At 37.6% G+C, this 21,817-nt stretch overlaps 1 protein-coding gene across 5 annotated transcripts in view; it reads left to right on the forward strand.

Annotated features, from left to right (window-relative positions):
• LOC126275603 (cytosolic purine 5'-nucleotidase) overlaps positions 1-17,268 on the forward strand; it is a 413,580-nt gene extending 396,312 nt beyond the window's left edge. For all 5 annotated transcript variants that reach the window (XM_049977212.1, XM_049977210.1, XM_049977211.1 and 2 more), the window contains exon 12: positions 15,178-17,268. In XM_049977212.1, the coding sequence (XP_049833169.1) occupies positions 15,178-15,309 (132 nt within the window). In that variant the 3' untranslated portion in view covers positions 15,310-17,268. The remainder of the gene's footprint in view (positions 1-15,177) is intronic.
• Positions 17,269-21,817: the final 4,549 nt, after the last annotated feature.

A 21,817-nucleotide genomic window follows, 5' to 3' on the forward strand; every position in this document is an offset into this window, starting at 1 on the left:
TTGAACAACATTTTAATAGGAAACAGTATATCCAGCACATTTTCTCCCTTCCATCTGAAATCATTGGAAAAATTATGAAATGGAATCTCATGAGAAATCCATATTTGCTTTCCTTAAACTTGCAAATTTATTTAGACAAGATGTCTGTCACAAAAAGTGACAGTTGATCCTAGACAACAAAAAGTGTGAAGTCCTCCACATGAGTAACAAAAAATCTGTTAAGTATTTATTACATGATATGTCACTCAAATTTAAAAGTTGTTGAGTCAACTAAATACTAAGGATTACTATTGTGAACAACTTAAATTGGAACCATCAGATAGAAAGTGGTGTGGAGAAGTCAAACCAAAGACTGCACTTTATTAGAAAAATACTTGGGAGATGCAAAAAATCTACTAAAGAGACTGCCTTCACTATGCTCATCCATTCTTTTCTGGAATACTGCTGAGTGGTATTGCATCCTTACCAAATAGGATTGATGGAGAACATCAGAAACTTCATAGAACAGCAGCTCATTTTGTATTTTCACAAAACTTCTTTTCCTCCTGTAGTATCTTGTTGACTACTTACAGACCAGTGTAATAAAATAACAGAAATAAAAGCCTGTGCATGGAAAGATTTAGGAGTTTATTTTCCCCATATGTTTTTTGAGAATGGAATGGTTGAGCAATAGTCTGATTGCTGTTCTATGAACTCTCTGCCTATCACTTGGATGTGAATAGTAGAGTGGTCCTGGAGATGCATACACATTCCTGATGCATAAAATGAAATACTCAGAAGCCATAGTAGGGTGTCTATGTAATTTCATGCATTTACACACAATCAGTGGGTATGTAAATGATTATAGAGCTGCAGTTCTCTGTGACCGGTGGAACAGCCACCAGATTGCTTTAGTGTTGTTGCTAGCAGGCCTGGTGGGATATATATAAGAGGGAATGGACATCATCAGATGTTGAGAAATCACTGTGAAGAACATGGAGATTCCACATATCTGCGAGATTACAGCATCAGCACCTGCCAGACTCTGAGGGGGACTTCATTGTGGATCTCCATTTGGCTGGCTAGTCAGATTACATAAAATGCAAATTTGTAGTGGATTCGGGTGTGACAATGCTCATGTCTCCATGGTATGGAGACATGAGCACAGGCATACTCATCATCAAGATTCCAGTCAACCACATTTGACCACCACAAAGGGAGATCATCGTAATGTGCATGAAGCACATTTGTGTCTGCTACCTGAGAACAAGTAATGGACTCCTTGCAACATGCTGTGTCATCCAGCACCATTCATAGCTGGACTGTGGAATTACTGCCTCTTGCATAGGCTGCTGTTAACACCACAACACAAAAGGCTATGTTTGGAGTGCTGCTATGATCGGGAAAAATGGAGTGCTGTTGAATGCCATTGGAGTTTGTTTATGGGTGAATTGCGGTTCTGCACTACCCTGGATGGCCATCAACAGCAAGTAAGATGGTGACCTGGAGAGTGGTTCCATTTTTATAATGTTTTGGAGAGACACAGCAATGTTACTCCTGGCATTACGGTGTGGGAAGTCATCAAGTTTGGCTTCAGTTACAGCTGGTCACGATTGAGGGAACTCTGATGTTACAGTGGTACATAAAAGAAATCCTGCGTTGTTATGTATTACCTCTCATGTCGCAGCATTATGGTGCCATTTTTCATCTGAACAATGCCTGTACACACTGGCATGTGTCTGTATGAAATATTTGTGTGATGTGTAGGTATTCTTGTGGCCACCAAGATCTCTAATAGAACACACACGAGACCAACTTGCAACTTCAAATCCATCCCATTGCCAGTATTTAGGATATCAAAGACCAGTTACAACAGTTGTGGACCAGTTTTCCTCAGGAAAGGATTCAACAGCTTTATGACAACCTTACCAACTGAACCAATACAGCATGCCCTGGACAGAGGGGGTAAAATGTCATACTGATAAGTGTACTCACGTTGCCAAGTTCATTGGAAATTTGACACTGCTTTGTAGTCACTGAAATACTGTGACATACCATCCCAATCTGTGAAGTTTCATTTTGCTTCCTCTTCCCCTTATGGGGGATTTAGTTTTTTGTCAGGCCGTGTATTTACTTATCCCACTGATTCGCACCAGCTAGAGTAAAGTTCTACATCCAAGGTTCGGAGCTGAGGTCAATGGATGGATAAATAACAGTGAGGACAACTTACTTTTTTCTTGCTGGGCTTACACTTCACCAGAATAATGAGTTAATCCTTGATGCTCTTTCTTCATGGTAGATAGTGGTAGAAAAAGCAAAGTGGATTTCATAATCAGTCTGGGAAAGCAACTAATTGCAAGTTTTCCACTCAAAGTCATCAATGAGCTGTTCATCCACCAGAAATTCTTAAAGTGGCAGTCACCAAGAAATTTTCAAAATTTTGAAAAGCAAAACAATGTTCTGTACAAAATGTGATGTTCCTTTGTGTACAACACTAAACATAAAAATATTCCACATTCAGAGTGATCTTAGTACCATATTGAAACATTATCTTCCTCTAAAAATGTTACTTCTTTATGCAATAAGCTTCCGAAGTTTAATTTGACATAACTCTCTTTACACTCAATCGAAAAATGTTACAGTTCAAAAGTTCATTTGAAATTCTGGTTATCTAAGAAAATGCTACCATCATTTTATAAAATAGAACTTACCTTACTTTTGCGTTTTTTTGTCCTTGCTCACATGTGTTGATATTTCAGAAAGTATAAAGTAGACTTTTGTAAACATATATTTTATGAGCTATAATGATAATGTGTACCATATTAAATAATATTTATGTGCCAAATTCATTAGTGTTGTTAATTTTGTTGAGCAGTGGATACTGACAGAGTTCTGCAGATGGAAAATTATGTTGTACTGATTTACTTCATACATGTGGAGATTTCAATAAACTATGTGCAGTGTTTACAGAGTTCTTAACAACAATCCAAGCTGCTTTCCTGGTGATATCTTAGTAAAGGAGGGGGGGGGGCAGTATTTTGGGAGACTATGAAGAGGAGCAGTGTTTTAACGTTCCATCAACAGCGAGGTCATTATGGGTGGAGCACAAACTGAGATTAGGAAAGGATAGAGAAGGAAATTGGCCAAGCCCTTTTAAAAGGAATCATACCAGTTTAGGGAAATCACAGAAAACCTAAATTGGTGTGGCTGGACAAGGATTTGAACTGTTGTCCTCCTGAAAATGAGTTCAGTGTGCTAACCACAGCACCACATTGCTCAGTGGAGAGGCTATTGTGGAAAATTTGTATCCCATGGACTCCTAAGAGTTAACAACAGCTTATGTCTGTGAAGCAAAAATGATTAATTGGAAAAACATTATGTTTGCCCTGAAAGAAACAGACATTCACCATCATCAGAGAAATTTCTAACTCTGTCGCAAAAAGTGCACTATATGAAGCACAAAACATTTCTCGAAAAATTTCTTCAGTATTTATGCTCTTTACACATTTTTGCAAAACACATATGTCTGTTGCAAACATTTTTCATTTGTATTAGAACATTTAGATGGTCCAGTACAGGTCCAAAGCTGCACAAAAGCATTTAAGGGCTTCTGCAGAAACCTAATGAGTGCATATTGCACTGATTAAAAATGTGCATTTTTTTAAGAAGTTCAGTTTTATTATTTTGTTATTGGTTTAGCTGTAGTTTAAATACACTCCTGGAAATGGAAAAAAGAACACATTGACACCAGTGTGTCAGACCCACCATACTTGCTCCGGACACTGCGAGAGGGCTGTACAAGCAATGATCACACGCACGGCACAGCGGACACACCAGGAACCGCGGTGTTGGCCGTCGAATGGCGCTAGCTGCGCAGCATTTGTGCACCGCCGCCGTCAGTGTCAGCCAGTTTGCCGTGGCATACGGAGCTCCATCGCAGTCTTTAACACTGGTAGCATGCCGTGACAGCGTGGACGTGAACCGTATGTGCAGTTGACGGACTTTGAGCGAGGGCGTATAGTGGGCATGCGGGAGGCCGGGTGGATGTACTGCCGAATTGCTCAACACGTGGGGTGTGAGGTCTCCACAGTACATCGATGTTGTCGCCAGTGGTCGGCGGAAGGTGCAGATGCCCGTCGACCTGGGACCGGACCGCAGCGACGCACGGATGCACGCCAAGACCGTAGGATCCTACGCAGTGCCGTAGGGGACCGCACCGCCACTTCCCAGCAAATTAGGGACACTGTTGCTCCTGGGGTATCGGCGAGGACCATTCGCAACCGTCTCCATGAAGCTTGGCTACGGTCCCGCACACCGTTAGGCCGTCTTCCGCTCACGCCCCAACATCGTGCAGCCCGCCTCCAGTGGTGTCGCGACAGGCATGAATGGAGGGATGAATGGAGACGTGTCGTCTTCAGCGATGAGAGTCGCTTCTGCCTTGGTGCCAATGATGGTCGTATGCGTGTTTGGCGCCGTGCAGGTGAGTGCCACAATCAGGACTGCATACGACCGAGGCACACAGGGCCAACGCCCAGCATCATGGTGTGGGGAGCGATCTCCTACACTGGCCGTACACCTCTGGTGATCGTCGAAGGGACACTGAATAGTGCACGGTACATCCAAACCGTCATCGAACCCATCGTTCTACCATTCCTAGATCGGCAAGGGAACTTGCTGTTCCAACAGGACAATGCACGTCCGCATGTATCCCGTGCCACCCAGCATGCTCTAGAAGGTGTAAGTCAACTACCCTGGCCAGCAAGATCTCCGGATCTGTCCCCCCATTGAGCATGTTTGGGACTGGATGAAGCGTCGTCTCACGCGGTCTTCACGACCAGCACGAACGCTGGTCCAACTGAGGCGCCAGGTGGAAATGGCATGGCAAGCCGTTCCACAGGACTACATCCAGCATCTCTACAATCATCTCCATGGGAGAATAGCAGCCTGCATTGCTGTGAAAGGTGGATATACCCTGTACTAGTGCCGACATTGTGCATGCTCTGTTGCCTGTGTCTATGTGCCTGTGGTTCTGCAGTGTGATCATGTGATGTATCTGGCCCCAGAAATGTGTCAATAAAGTTTCCCCTTCCTGGGACAATGAATTCACGGTGTTCTTATTTCAATTTCCAGGAGTGTATGTTCAAAATGTGGTAGAATGGATTAATCAAAAACACACTTAATCATTAAATCTTGCAGCATTTTGCTGATTCAATGAGAATTATTGAAGGGTAATTATGTAACAAATTAATACCATTAGGTTAAAATCATCACTGAAAAATTATTTTACCCTTTATCTACTTGGAGAATGGATATTATCAATAGAAAGAACATCTCCCACTTCTGGAAGTCAATATAGATAGAGAGTAAAATACATAGTGCTTACTTTAAACAAATGTAGAATAGATACGGAATGAAGAGCTACGAATGGCTATTAATATGTTGAAGAAATAACTAAATAAACTTTTAGAAGCATGATGTGAGTAAGCTTTCTTTTGTATGTCATTATCATCGATAAAACTGGGTTTCTATTTTATTTCTGCATGCTTCTGATGCTTTTGTCGACTGGCATTTAATGAATTATGTACTCCATGCTCTTCTCTATTACACTGAAGTAATTTACCTATTTATTTCCTGTATATATTAAAATAGCCGTTCTTAGGTGTTTATTTATTTGGCATTTAAGATTTCTCAGGTTTATAATGTATTTGTTGTGGATTAAGTGAAGGATTGAGGAACACTACAAACAATGTGTATTACTCCAGAAAGAAGTTTCATTCAAAAAGGAAGTGTCTGATACTTTAGAAATTCATTGAGCAGATAGAAAGCTGCTGCTGTTTCATTTACATTGCAGATACTTGTGGCTTGTGTTGATGATTATCTGTACTTGTTTTTAACAATGGTGGACTGGAGTTGCAGTTGGACATTGGAAGAATGATTAGAAGGAACTCAGCTGCAGTTATTAATTTCATCATTAGTGGTGTGAACTGCCACCATTGTGTTATATGAGGCGCTGGAGATGAAGATAAAAAATGTAATATGATAGCTACATGTATCTGCTTTCTGCTCAGTTTTGTACATGGCAACCATTATTTGCCAAGCATTTATGATTCACAGACAATCCAGAATTAAAGTTGAGAAGAAAGCCATTTCTTGAGGTGTAGGAAGCGTCAATGGCTATTAGGTGTGTGTGTGTGGGGGGGGGGGGGGGGGGGGGGGGCAAGTGAAGAACTGAATCTGAGCATCTATCAACATCTGATGATGTCCTATTCGACACAATTTCTCAATAAAATTATGGTGCAGTATTGACTGGGACAAGTGTGTAAATTCCACAGAAAGTAGGCTAAGCTTAATAAGTTAGTCACTGTGAATAGTTCAAAGATTTTTTTACTATTAGAACCCAGTATGTTGTACAGGATGGCAAATTTAAAGCCGAAACAAAATTAACATCAGGTGTGCCTCAAGGGAGGAAGACAACAGATGTTCTTAGTCAACTTAAATGATATATGGATTGTGTCAGCAGCACTCAGACTGTTCACTGGCAATGCTGTTGTCTATAGAAGCATGTCATCATTGTATTGTGGGGTACTAAATCACAGTATGGTTTCAATGTGAATAAATGGAAAATAACATCCACAATAAAGAAATAGAATTCAGTATATTAGTGGTAAGCTTCTGAAGTCTCTAACTACTTAAATGTTTACAGATAACACAGTGAAGTTATAAAGAATGGAATGAACACATTAAGTCAGTAATAGGGGCTAGTGAAACCAATTCTGAAGTACTGCTCCAACAATTGCAATCCTTATCAAGTAGACATGACAACAGACATCATGTGAATTCAAAGATGCACTCCTAGGACCACAACATAACAATATAGTCCATACAAAAATGCGATGGTGACACATGGGGAACTTAATAGGAATCTCTTGAAGAAAGGTGACATTGCTAATGCACTGTACAGTTCTTTTGCTCTCATAGTGAATCATACGTAGGGTCTTCAAAAATAAGCCCTGTACACAAATGAAATATGGACGAATGGTTGTCATATAGGTACCAAGTACCCTCTGCTACACACTGTAGAGTGGTTTATTATATATGCAGCTGTTATTAGTTCCCTGATAATAGATGGAATGAATGGTAACAAGAACAGTGTGTGCCAAATCGTCTTTGTTCACTTCAATGTGAATAACAATGTGGAAAGGCTAGACTGTTGATCACAACATAAAGGAGTTGTTTAGTCAGACACAGGCACATTGAGAAAGAATGCTGAAATATTTTTAACTTTCAGGCATAGTTCTTCTTCAGAAGTAGAAAAATCATGCTTATTGGACAAAAACCACTCATGTATACATGGCAACTGCCTACAGCACTAAGGTTTGACTGTGGCTGCATCTGATGGGAGCAGCAGTCTAGATAGGGTGAATATTTGGCTTAAGAAGCAGCATGGAGTTGGGAGGGGAACAAACAGCAGGGTAGGTGAGGAGGAAGACGATAGTGTTGCCTTTGCGGGTGAGATGGAGGAGGGGTGGGGAGGAAAGTGAGTGGGAACAGGGAAGGGGCAGGAAGTAGGAGAAGTGGAAAGGATTATGTAGATTGGTTGGTGGGATGATGGGATGAACCCATGTGTAATAGTGGAGTGGGAGTAGGGAATGGGAAAGGAAAGTGAAGAATGGGCTAGTGAGGGTTGAGGCCAAGGGGGGATATGGGAATGTGTTGTAGGGAAATTCTGGAAAGCTGGTGGTGTTGGGAAGAATCCAAATGGAACATGCTGTGAAGCAGTCATTAAGATGAAGCACATCATGTTGGGCAGCACATTCAGCAGCTGGATGGTCCAGCAGTCTCTTGGCCTCAGTCTGGCAGTGGTAATTTACGTGGGCAGATAGCTTGTTAGTTGTCATGCCCAGGTAGCGTGCTGTACAGTGGGAACAGTTAAGTCAGTAGATACATGGTGGTTTCCACAGGTGTTCCTGCACATGACAGGCTAGGAGATGCCAGTGACATGTCTAGAATGTGCTGATTCTATGTGGGTGTGACAACTAAAAAGCTGTTTATCCGCATCAGTGGTCACTGGAAGACTGAGACACAAGATGGCTTGACCACCCACTTGCGAACATGCTGCCCAAAATTATGTGCTTCACTTTAATGCCTGCTTCAGAGCCTCTGCCATCTGATGTCTTCCCCTTCCTACTATCCCTCTTCCAACCCCACCCGGCACAGTTATCTGATGCTGCACCTAGCAACCTTGTCCTGCCCCCACAACATCCCTGCACGCTCCCACCATCAGCACCTTATTCCTCCCTTACCTTGCTATCCCTCTTCTTTATCCCCATTTACCCACCCTAGCTAGATTGCTGCTGATTTAAGACACAATCAGTCGGGAATTATACCCAGAGATAGTGGCCATTTGTGTGTGTGTTTCCTACTTGTTAAGAAGGATTGTAACTGAAAGAAAAAAAAAAAAAAAAAAAAAAAAAAAAAAAAAAAAAAAAAAAAAAAAAAAAAATTCTTACATCCTATTTTCATTGTGCATGACTGCGACTCCAACACCTCTGTGTGAGGAGTAGTAGTCTACTCTTTCCATATTTTGTTATTCCACCCTGGACTTCCCATTGTCTGAAGTAGAAGTAATGGTAATTTGAAGATGTTGTTGTAATGGTCTTCAGTCCAAGAGACTGGTTTGATGCAGCTCTCCATGCTACTCTATCATGTGCAAGCTTCTTCATCTCCCAGTACCTACTGTAAGTCTACATCCTTCTGAATCTGCTTAGTGTATTCATCTCTTGGTCTCCCTCTACGATTTTTACCCTCCGAGCTACCCTCCAATACAAAATTGGTGATCCCTTGATGCCTCAGAGTATGTCCTACCAACCGATCCCTTCTTCTAGTCAAGTTGTGCCATGAATTGCTCTTCTCTCCAATTCTATTCAGTACCTCCTCATTAGTTATGTGATCTACCCATCTAATCTTCAGCATTCTTCTGTAGCACCACATTTCGAAGATTCTGTTCTCTTCTTGTTGAAACTGTTGACTGTCCACGTTTCATTTCCATATATGGCTACACTCCATACAAATACTTTCAGAAAAGACTTCCAGGCACTTAAATCTATACTCAATGTTAGCAAATTTCTCTTCTTCAGAAATGCTTTCCTTGCATTGCCAGTCTACATTTTATATCCTCTCTGCTTCCACCGTCATCAGTTATTGTGCTCCCCAATTGGCAAAACTCCTTAACTACTTTAAGTGTCTCATTTACAAAACTAATACCCTCAGCATCACCAGATTTAATTCTACTAGATTCTATTATCCTTGTTTTGCTCTTGTTGATGTTCATCTTATATCGTCCTTTCAAGACACTGTCCATTCCTTTCAGCTGCAGTTCCAGGTCCTTTGCTGTCTCTGACAGAATTGCAATGTCGTCGGCGAACCTCAAAGTTTTTATTTCTTCTCCATGGATTTTAATTCCTACTCCAAATTTTTCTTTTGTTTCCTTTACTGCTTGCTCAATATACAGATTGAATAACATCAAGGAAAGGGTACAACCATGCCTCACTCCCTTCCCAACTCTGCTTCCCTTTCATGCCCCTCGACCCTTGTAACTGCCATCTGGTTTCTTTACAAATTGTAAATAGCTTTTCGCTTCCTGTATTTGACCCCTGCTACCTTCAGAATTTGAAAGAAGTATTCCAGTCAACATGGTCAAAAGCTTTCTCTAAGTCTACAAATGCTAGAAACATAGGTTTGTCTTTGCTTAATCTATTTTCTAAGATAAGTCAAAGGTCAGTATTGCCTCACGTGTTCCAACATTTCTACGGAATCCAAACTGATCTTCCCCGAGGTCGGCTTCTACCAGTTTAGTATTTTGCAGCTATGGCTTATTATACTGATAGTTCAGTAATTTTCACATCTGTCAACACCTGTTTTCTTTGGGATTGGAATTATTATATTCTTCTTGAAGTCTGATGGTATTTCGCCTGTCTCATACATCTTGCTCACTAGATGGTAGAGTTGTGTTAGGCCTGGCTCTCCCAAGGCTATCAGTAGTTCTAATGGAATGTTGGTTTCGACTTAACTCTTTCAGTGCTCTGTCAAACTCTTCACGCAGTATCATATCTCCCATTTCATCTTCATCTTCATCTACATCCTCTTCCATTTCCATAATATTGTCCTCAAGTACATCGCCCTTGTATAGACCCTCTATATACTCCTTCCGTTTTTCTGCTTTCCTTTCTTTGCTTAGAACTGGGTTTCCATCTGAGCTCTTGATATTCATACAAGTGGTTCTCTTTTCTCCAAAGGTCCTTTTAATTTTCATGTAGGCTGTATCTATCTTACCCCTAGTGATATACGCCTATACATCCTTACATTTGTCCTCTAGCCATCCCTGCTTAGCCATTTTGCACTTCCTGTCAATCTCATTTTTGAGACGTTTGTATTCCTTTTTGCCTACTTCATTTACTGCATTTTTGTATTTTCTCCTTTCATCAATTAAATTCAATATCTCTTCTGTTACCCAAGGATTTCTATTAGCCCTTGTCTTTTTACCTACTTGATCCTCTGCTGCCTTCACCACTTCATCTTTCAAAGCTACCCATTCTTCTTCTACTGTATTTCTTTCCCCCATTCTTGTCAATCGTTTCCTATTGCTCTCCCTAGAACTCTGTACAACCTCTATTTCTGTCAGTTTGTCCAGGTCCCATCTCCTTAAATTCCCACCTTTTTGCAATTTCTTCAGTTGTAATCTACAGTTCATAACCATTAGATTGTAGTCAAGAGTCCACATCTGCCCCTGGAAATGTCTTAACGATTTCAAAACTTGGTTCCTAAATCTCTGTCTTACAATTATATAATCTATCTGAAACCTTTCAATGTCTCCAGGCTTCTTCCATGTACACAACCTTCTTTTATGATTCTTCAACCTTCTTTTATGATTCTTGAGCCAAAGTGTTAGCTCTTATGTAAGTTTTGAAGATATATAACCAAAAAGGGAGAGGTGCAGGGGGTGTGAAGAGAGCCAGCAGTTTCTCTCTTGCAAGTGAATGATGAGTGATGCATATGCCCCTAAAAAACCGAAAATAACTTATTTTTAGCTTTAGCATATGCACCTGCGTGTATCACACGCCTCTGCAGTAACACCGTACTAAAATTTCCCTTATCACCACCTCTGACCGCAGTCTGATTGTTTTAGAGCAATGACTTGGACACTGAATAATGCTTGTTTTATTATTTTTTGGAGAAATTACCTTAGTTGATCATACACCTGCTCAATAAATTTTTTTATCAGATTCTACCCTGTAAATCTTTCGTGTGTATATGCCCCAATGTCCTGGATATTACCATTCTATTATGGTTTGGTCTTCCCGCTTCAGGTTCCATGAGGTCTGCAGGATGTTGATTTGGAAGGGTGTTTGCTTTAGAGCATCCTAATTATATTCCCAGCTTTTATTGTCTCAGTACTTAGACAATATTGTAATAGTTTTATGTCACATATTAATACTTTGTAGTTCTCCTTTCCAGGGATAACTTGCTTGTAACACATAAAAATCTCCATCATTGTAATTTTTTTAATGCTACAAATCTGTTCTCATCTTTCTTTCCAAAGCTTAGAGCCTTTCATCCTTTACAGAAACATGAACACGAGTGATTGATTAGAGGAGGCAGATACTGACATCTGGAACAAGCAATTTTTTGTCTCACATGGTTGAAATAAAAAAAAAAATATATATGTCAGAGAACCTCTCAAATGCTCTACTAGCATCTGTTATGTGTGTATTCATTTCAGTTTCCTTTCAGATATTATTTCTATAAAAGATGTCTTAGATATTTAAACCACTTGGTTCTTTTTATGCTGAAATGTCAATGACAAGGAAAGTATCTGCTATATGTATGTAGGCTTCTGCAACCAGTGTAAATTTTATTAAAATCTTTCTGGACTTACTGCTGCATCATCATATCAAATACTTAAAGTGATAAACATGGTCATATTTCTTTGGCTTCCTCAGGGATAGACTAATTTAGCTGGGGTGTTAAGTGTTCATACCATAAGACAATTGATGTCAGTTTTCTGAGATGCTGAAGGTAAAGCTGTTATCAAATCGAGTGTTGGTTTGGACACTACAGTGCTTTACTAGGCATGATTGTGATGGAACTAGTATGTGGTCAGCTTCTTTTGACCTTTGAACTGACATATTCAGCCAGTCATAGGGGGAGCTACAGGTTAACAGGGTCTCTGAACCATGGTGGTTGGTCCTCAAGTACCCATGGCCACTGCTGGAATAGAGGGAGTGCATAATATGAGAAGGTATTGATGGGTTATAGAATTTGCTGTCAATTGGTGGTCCATTGTGAATCAGTGACGAGCAATTGGGGACCGAGTTTCCCTGCTGTTAGTAGCACAAAAGACTTGTGGCAGTTTAGGGTCAGTAAATTCTTAGAAAATTGGCATTGGTGGTCTTATAACATACATAAAAATGTAGTATATTGAAGACCACCTCCCAGTTAAATCAATCTATATCCAAGGGAAGGGAGCTGCAATGCAAGAAAAATATGTGTTATTTTTCATTTTCATGTAGATCCACTTTTTGACATTTTATAATACTTTTGCATCTTGACTCTGTTAGTGGCACTAATCACCTGCATAAGCAACCTAATGATTCAATTTAATTCCATTAGTATTTGTTTTAAAGGAGCTCCTGCTTTAGTTGAGAGTTAACTTTAAATGCTTTTCCACTGGTGTCACGATTCTGCAGTAAGTTTCTTCTGTACACCTCAATACTAAACAGATTAATTTTGAGCATAAATCAAACTCTTTGAAAATATTTACCAATGTTTGACTATCATACAACTTCTAACATACACAGTGGGAATGACGATTCCTGTATTACATACACAGACATTTTCTGGTATCTTAAGTGGGGGAAGGTAGCTTACTGCCGTTGTTTTTATGAAAGCCTCTCTAATGTCTTCCATGACAGATGCCAGTCTTTTTCAGGAGACAAGTAGGCAAAAGTTTGCGTATGTGGCATCCAGTAGAGGAATTATCCTGCAGTTGTCACAGACAAAAGCATAATTTATCTTTATTAAGAGACATATGAGGGCAGTCTGTATATATTGTTTCTTTTCTTTCTGTAATTTCTAGAAGTGATTTTAGTTCCTGTAAACCTCTCTCATCATGCATATGATCTCTTTTGCATATTTTGCTGTTCTTCAGGTTTTTGATCGTCTTGTTTTTTCTTTGTAAACCTATTTAGATTCTCGTATTTTAAGGTAACCAAAAATTTTTTTTTCCCTTATGAAGCCTCTATGTAAAGTACATCTCTTTCTCATCTTACAATCTCTGTTTCCTTCCAGATACTAATGTGCTCATCTTTGATTTCCGTATTGTCTCTGATTTTCACCCACACTGCTTCTGCCATTCTTATGTCCAAAGCTCCTCGTTACATATTTAATTAATCCGCTATTTGATGGTCTTTGTCTTTTTTCCAAAGTATTACATCATGTATGTTGGTATCGTACTCCTTCAAGGAATTGTATATTTTCTCCAATTGGCTGTAAAGTGGATACATATGCATTTAAGGAGATAAGATTGTGCCTGTTGATAATATGCATTTGACACTGGAACTATATGGTCTGTGCTCTAATGAATGATGCATTAGGGATAGGTCTTTGTAAAATAATTATAGCCAAATTCTAAATGAAAATTTTATTTTCCTAGATTTATTCATTGAATTTTTGAATTTTCACCAGACACTTATAACATTCCATGTTCCAAAAGCAAAGTCCTTATTCTTATGCTGAGGCCTGTTCAATAAGCCACAGTCCTGATTCAGAGGCTTAATATTGAGTTTCCTGCCTGTGGTTTCAGTGTGGCTCAAGATTCTCCTGTTTTTCCTACTCTTGGTGTATCCCCATTATTTTATTGTCCTGGTACTCCACTATACCTGTAATTGCATTTTCTTATGTGCCAAATGAGGATGTGATTGATTAGTGCCTTTCAACCTCACACATGATAAAGAAGAATTTTTTTCTTTGGTATGGCATAATTCAGTTAAACAACATTTCAAAGTAGTACTTATCATCCTGAAATCTGTTCTCAATCACTAGAATATAGATTTCATGACACGGGAATTCCCATAAAATTTTACTGTATTCCTATTCCTTTTCTTAAGGAAATGAGACACTTAAAGTAGTAAAGGAGTTTTGCTATTTGGGGAGCAAAATAACTGATGATGGTTGAAGTAGAGAGGATATAAAATGTAGATTGACAATGGCAAGGAAAGCATTTCTGAAGAAGAGAAATTTGTTAACATGGAGTATAGATTTAAGTGCCAGGAAGTCGTTTCTGAAAGTATTTGTATGGAGTGTAGCCATGTATGGAAGTGAAACATGGATGATAAATAGTTTGGACAAGAAGAGAGCAGAAGCTTTCGAAATGTGGTGCTACAGAAGAAGGGGGAAGATTAGATGGGTAGATCATATAACTAATGAGGAAGTATTGAATAGGATGGGGAGAAGAGAAGTTTGTGGCACAACTTGACTAGAAGAAGGGATCGGTTGGTAGGACATGTTCTGAGGCATCAAGGGATGACCAATTTAGTACTGGAGGGCAGCGTGGAGGGTAAAAATTGTAGAGGGAGACCAAGAGATGAATACACTAGGGAGATTCAGAAGGATGTAGGTTGCAGAAGGTACTGGGAGATGAAGAAGCTTGCACAGGATAGAGTAGCATGGAGAGCTGCATCTAACCAGTCTCAGGACTGAAGACCACAACAACAACATCTTATTAATTAGGTATAACGAAGTTTTGATCTTTCACAGAACTGTAAATATTTCAATCAGATCTTTGTTCTTCTGTTAAGTGTGCATCATTTTGTAAATATTTCAATCAGATCTTTGTTCTTCTGTTAAGTGTGCATCATTTTGTAACAGTTTATTTAACTTAAAAAAAAAGCATGTTTGTACATTTCACAGAACTGTAAATATTTCAATCAGATCTTTGTTCTTCTGTTAAGTGTGCATCATTTTGTAACAGTTTATTTAACTTCTTATTACTCATTAAAAAATGCATGTTTGTACATAATTAGGCAATGTTAGAACTTTTAGGATATCCACATTTGTAAATGTATAATTTTTGGTTGTTTTCTGATCACTAATACTTGAGAATTAAGAAACTGGGTTGTTTTGTTTTCCTGTGTGTTGCAGTTTATGGAACGGCCACAAGGACAGTTACCACATCCAAGGCCAGAAACTCCTCGAAGTGTAACACACAATCACGATGAAGATTACTCAGATGAGGAAACTGACAGCAAGTCATCAGAAGAAAAGGCTGGTTGAAAGTGGTATTTTTGAGGCTGATTTTTTTTAAGGCATGCTCAAACATGTGGCTACCTTCTCACTGAAGACACTGAGTTTGATATGTACTGACATTAAAAGAACAGACTCTGACTCAGTGTTGTACTGTGGTAGCTAATTGTGCATATGTGTGTATATTAAGGGAATGTGAATGACAGATTTCTCTGTTTAAATGGTGCTGAATGTAAATGACTGAAATATCTGACTTCAAATACATGATGAGTAAGAGATTTAAAACTTAGTGCCCATAAATGTTTTTATTAATTCATAAATGTTTTCATATCTCAGACTTGAGTTGAAATTTAAAGCATTTTCCTGAAACCCAAGTCATTCCTTACATTTTGTTTGACACTTTCTATTTGTTTTTGATACACATAGTGCAAAAGAAATAGATATTTGTAAATTGGCTTATAGGTTAATTAAACGCATAAATATTCAGTATGAACAGCAAATATGTTAAACTGCAATAAATTTGGATTCCATTACTTTCACATAGTTTATTGCATTTATTTTCAAAGAGCAGTATCTGCTGCTAAACATAGCTTATGAAGAAAGTTACTTCTTTCTTCAAGTGAATGCTATAGGGAAAAAACCTTTTGTTTTCTTTGCATTCCTGAATGTGATTCCACCGCATCATTTTGGAGTTGACTGTGTTACTGCCAAATTACAGCTTTAATATTTGCATAGATTTATTTGTTTGCATTAAGTCATCACTACTGCGTGTTTTCTTTTATGTTTTTAATTAACTGGAGCACAATAAAGAACATATATTCTGTATGTAGTTAATTTTATGTATATATAAAGCATACACATTTTACCAACAAATGCACAAGCTCATTATTTGACTGTAGGCTTGTTTCAAGTTTCTCTATGCAATTTACCATTTCTTTTTCTTTTTTTATGATATGTTATGATAGGGAAACCCATGAGAAGTATAACTGAAATGAAAAGAACAGAAAGTTTTGTTAAAAAAAAAAAAGGATTGCATTTTAAAAAGGCTGTAACATTAATCTGCATTTCTTTTCCATTTAAAATTGTAAATGTTTTCTATCAGCCACATTTTTTGTGTCTTCCATTACAGTTTTTCATGATATGCTAATGGCATTGTTTTTACCTTTTGATTGGGATCCACATAAGATGATAACTTGCACAAACACCAGTGAGCAGCTAGTTTCATATTGCAGCCACCATGTATATCAAGGTTACTTTGTACATTTCAAGGAAACTATGTTGTTTGTTATTTATTTTTTGATATTTTGTTTTGAGAAAATGATCCTCAGAATGAAACTACAATCAAATACAACTAGATAAAAATTCTATTTATCAAGTAGCTGCAGACAGCATTTTTGTGACTTTCTGGTTGTGTTTTGTGAATTTATCTAAATATTCCTTTCGTAGAAGCATTTTCTAGTCAGCAAGGCGCAGCCTTAGATTAAATACTAGCTGCAACTCATTGATGTAACTCATAGTATGTTTTGTATGTGTGTGTGTGTGTGGGGGGGGGGGTATTCGAATGTCACTTCCACAACTGTGACAAGATGATAAATTAATAATACTGAGTGATGCGGACAATTGCAGAACATGGATCTCCACGCAAGAAGCAAACTTATCAGGTGAAGAAACATCTGCACTGCAAGTTTACACTTAACTTGATTGTCCACTTGTGACTGCTGCTGCTTGCTAAGCTGAATTTTTTGTGTGTGTATTTGAAGTAGAGCTGTTTCACAGCCCACAGAAAACATTGTTTGTGGGTTATAGATGTATAGCTAATAAGTTTTATTCAATAAAAGCCATCTTCAGGAATATGGATTACCAGATAGCCTTAATCAAAATTTGAAACTATGGATGTTTTCTGACACAAAGTCATTGTTACCTTTAGCATGACAGATACCACATTATTTGTTAATATCATTTAAATAAACATTTTGTCATAATTTTAAACATTCATTTACTATCCTCATACAGCCTGTAAAGGTTTGTGATTTTTCTTGCACTGTACTTTGTGTATTTTAAGTGACCTGAAGCAAAGGAACATGTAGATGTGCAAAAGCTTCCACTTTTATTACTGCATTGTGCACTTTGTACCATCCCCATCAACCTGTGTTTACCCACACCACCTTAATGAGTTTTGTGTTTGTTCATGGATAACTATTAAGAAAAGCAGTTAAATGAGATGAGGGCACCCCGACATGGAAGACAACGCAAAAGAAATAAAGATACCATACATAATCAATCATTGAACAACTCAGAAGTGATGAATTTGAACCAGAAACAGAGCATCTCTTGCTTAGAAATGTGATAGCCACTGCCTCACTTGTGTTTATTAATTTAGTTTGTGAATGCTGAGAATCTGTAAAAATAAATAAATAATGATTGATGTTGGAATAATTTGTGCTGGTTCCAAAGTTTTGAAACATTTTTCAGTAGATAAATGCTACATAATACTGATGTTCAATTCAGTTCAGGACTCAAGAATGTCTATTAGGTTTTCTGATCAAGAATAATGTGACTGATGACATGGAAAGCTTTTAATGTGGGACTGAATATGACTGATTGTATCTTCTACTGTTTTATTGGAAATTAAATCACTAATAGGCTCCTCTCCTTTCTTTACTTTTTGTGTACAAATCATCCTGCCATTGGAAATTAGAAAAGTTCTCAGAAAATACTGTTTGCAGACTTTAACTGAATATTCTGAGCATGTAAATAGTATTTGTTGATACAGACCTTTGGAGGTTGGGATCCTTTTTTGTGCTCTTCTAGCTGCAAGAGATTCTGAACTAATTAGTCCACATAGGTAGGCATTTTGAGAGTTAAAAGATCCCATTTTCCAAAAAGTATCAAAAATTCTGTTCCTTTCTTCTTCAGTTATTTTTGAAGCACATTTTAGTCTACAGTGGCAAACCACCTTTACAAAATATTTTACAGGAACTATTTTGCCTTTCTGGCATGACACTGTATGCTTCTTCATGATTCCTATTCAGTTTAATCTTCTGTCTTCTATATTCTCTCTGTCATTTACTTCTACATGAATTCTGTTGCTCATCATCTTCATTACACTCACTTTTGGATAGACGATATTCTGAAGTACAATGCTCTTCATCTGTGATTTCTCTAAGCCTTTCTGAATTATTCATTTTACCATAAACATAAGTCCACTCAAACCTCAGTAACACCTATCAAATAGTCAAGTAACAGTTTAGACAACAATATAATAATATAAAACTCAGATAATGTTATCACATGAAACATATCTGAAAACAGTTTAGACGATGGTTACAAAGCTTACCTTGAAACAGTTTAGACAATGCTGTAATACAAAACTTATCTGAAAACAATTTTGAGAACTTTTCTGCAAAATAAAGACAATAATAATAATAATAATTGAAAGAAACTTCCAGATGGTGGGACAGAAAATCTAATTTTGTTTCATGTCACTGTAGTGTAAGTCAGACTTACTTTACTATATACTATAACATATAAACAATTTCACTGTAGAACTTGTGGTGCCACCTTTGAACCTATTGTGCATCCGAAGACATACAACACTATGCCATCCAACAGAGTGCAGTTTCCAACACATCTCATAGAACGAAACTCATTTTCATCAAAACCTGAATTACACCATTGGTGCCATTAATCTCTTCCTTTCCACCTTTCACAAAGAATTTTCTTCTATTTCTCCTGGGCAATCTACCACAAGATAAAATACTGTGAGTAGTAAGCCTTGTCTTCTTTATAATTAGATTTATTGTTCGGTATTGTTTATTATCGACTGTGCCTAATATTTTTCGTACCAGACTTGCATGTACACACACAAACACTTTCCTAGTGATGTAATTGCATTGCAAATATGAAATCAACTGTTTTCGTGACACAAAAAACCTTTATAATTTCAATATTGCTCGTTTAACTCTTTTTGCACATGGCCTTATAATTCATAGTATATTAATTCCATTTTCACAAAAAATGTGAATGTATCCCTGATAATCAGGATTCTGGAGGGATTTCGAGTTGAACAGATTAATGTCTTTTTCTTGCCGTTTACCTGGTGGACTTACTGAAAAATTTCACTTAACGCACTGCAAAAATATTCAAAAAATATAGTTCAGACTGAACCCTACGTTCTGCTTTTTCGACAACTCAGAGAATAATCTCAACCTAGAAGTTCTCTTACACAGTGTGTGTATCATAATTGCCTATCTCTGGGAGAGATCAGTACTGAAAACTAGACGAGAAACAGAGATGTGATGTCAGGCTGAAATTTTGTCTCATTGTGTGTAGTGCCCTCAGATGTCTCAGTTGGTATCACTACTGACTAACAAGGAGAGGTCCCTTGTGGTGTAAATGCCTTTTTGAAACCATTTATAGTAATGCAGGTTAAAGTCGCAGGTATCACAGCCTGCAACCATTCATGCAGGTGGCTGGTGTAGTATAGCTGTTATTGTACAGACCTCAAATGCAAAAGGTTGTGTGTTCTAATCTGATTAGATTCATTGAAATTCTTTTATTTTAAAATCTTTATTGAAATGGCTGATAATTATTTTTAATAAATTTGACTTAAGGTAATTTTTTTGTTTCTATTCCTTTGTCACATCATTTTAATCACTTTTTCAATTACTCACATTCTATAATTATTTTTCCACTTGAAGTCTTTGTTCATGTGGATAAAATTATTTATATGTATTAACATCAATTCTAATTTCTTCCATTTTATCATCCTATATTTTGTCCATGTTATTGAACTCATTCATTATTTCTATTCCTCATTTTGCTTGAAATTTGTTTTCTGTTATAATCTTTTTATGGTTTAAGTTTTCATTTGCATTATTTTGTCTGTAGAACAGTATTAACATTCAAGAAAATTTACATGTTTGGCACCATCGCCGAGTCAGTATAAATAGGTTATTTTGTCCTTTAACCAATAGATCAGCATTTTGCAATATTTCAATATAATGACAGATAGATAAAAATAATTAAATTCACATACCAAAGATTCCAACTGGAAAAAGAATTGCTGGAAGAAAAATGAGAGCAATTGAAGAAGTTAATATAGCAATTAAAATTATGGGACAAAGAAATAAGTGTAAAAAATTACATTTAAGCCAATTAATTGAATAAAAATAATTTTGATACAGATTTAAAAATAAAGAAGCATCTTGTGAGATTCGAACCCACAACATCCTGCATGTGAGGCTTGTACTATAGCTATTCCACTTACAAAACTGATCTGTATATCATTACTTTTTTTCAGCTGCAGTACATCACACATAATTTTGAATTTTTTTTTCATCCATTAGTTGCAAACAGGGGACCTTTGTGGTCAATGACTGCAAGGTGTGATACCCGGTACTTAACCCTTCAATACCATATAGGTAGTTCCCAAAAGTCAAGTCACACCCCTGGTGACATATACTTGTAAGATTGGACTCTGGCGTAGCATTTCAGCAAGTCACTAATATTACGCCGAATGTCCAATGGAATTCTGAAGTTAAAGGGATGTTATTTGCTTTAGGGTCAGCAGAACAATACTACACATAAGTTATGAGAAAAGCAATAAGAAAAGTAAGAGTTGGTTTAGGAGGTAGAACAGCAATAAAGTTCAGGACAAGTTTGATAAAATGAATAGCTAGTGTTAGCAAAGTAATACAATAGTTCAACAACTATAAAAGGATTTTGTAACTGACAGTCAGGTAGTGATTTCTATTTAATTTTGTGGGTACTGGCAGTTTAAAATAGCCAAATTAAGTAAATAAAAATTTGGTTGGGGGAAGAAAGTTGGCTGTGCACTTCCAAAGGAACTATCCTGGAATTTACCTGAAGCAATTTAGGGAAATCATGGAAAACATAAATCAGGATAGCCAATGTAGGTTTGAACCATCATCGTCCTCAGTGCGAGTCCAGAGTGTAAACCGCTACACCACCTCACTCGGTAGAAATAAAATTTATGTTGACTGTATCAAAGACAAAAATGGATGCAATTACTACCCTTACAAACGTAATTCTTGTAGTGATCTTGTGATGGAATGAATGAAGAAGAAGCTGAGTGTGATTTCGGATATATGTGAGATTTCCAACTGATGCTGTTCCAGTGGAAATCAAGATACACATTTCAAAGTCTGCACATGAATGGAGGGGTATTTTTATTATTGTCATATGTAATTATAGATATAATGAATTCACATATTACCATTTAAATTTGACATCCAGAAACAGCACTTGTTGTCACTTCATTCAAGTTTTTCACCTCGCCTTTAAATGCATGCAGTGAGCAGCTCTCTACTATGTGATTTATTGTCGATTCCTCAGCACTGCTCACGTACTGTACTTTCACAATAATCGCACCTATTCAATATGTAAACACATCTTCCTTGTCCAGCTGGGATGCAGATGAGTATCAGTCATTCACAACAGAAAAGATCAAAGTCTGCAACCTCACTTGTGGAGTTTTAAATTAAGTAGCTTTGTAGGGTGGGTAGTATTCTTTCAA

Source organism: Schistocerca gregaria, chromosome 1 (assembly GCF_023897955.1).
Source record: "Schistocerca gregaria isolate iqSchGreg1 chromosome 1, iqSchGreg1.2, whole genome shotgun sequence".
Taxonomy (NCBI): Eukaryota; Metazoa; Arthropoda; class Insecta; order Orthoptera; family Acrididae; genus Schistocerca; species Schistocerca gregaria.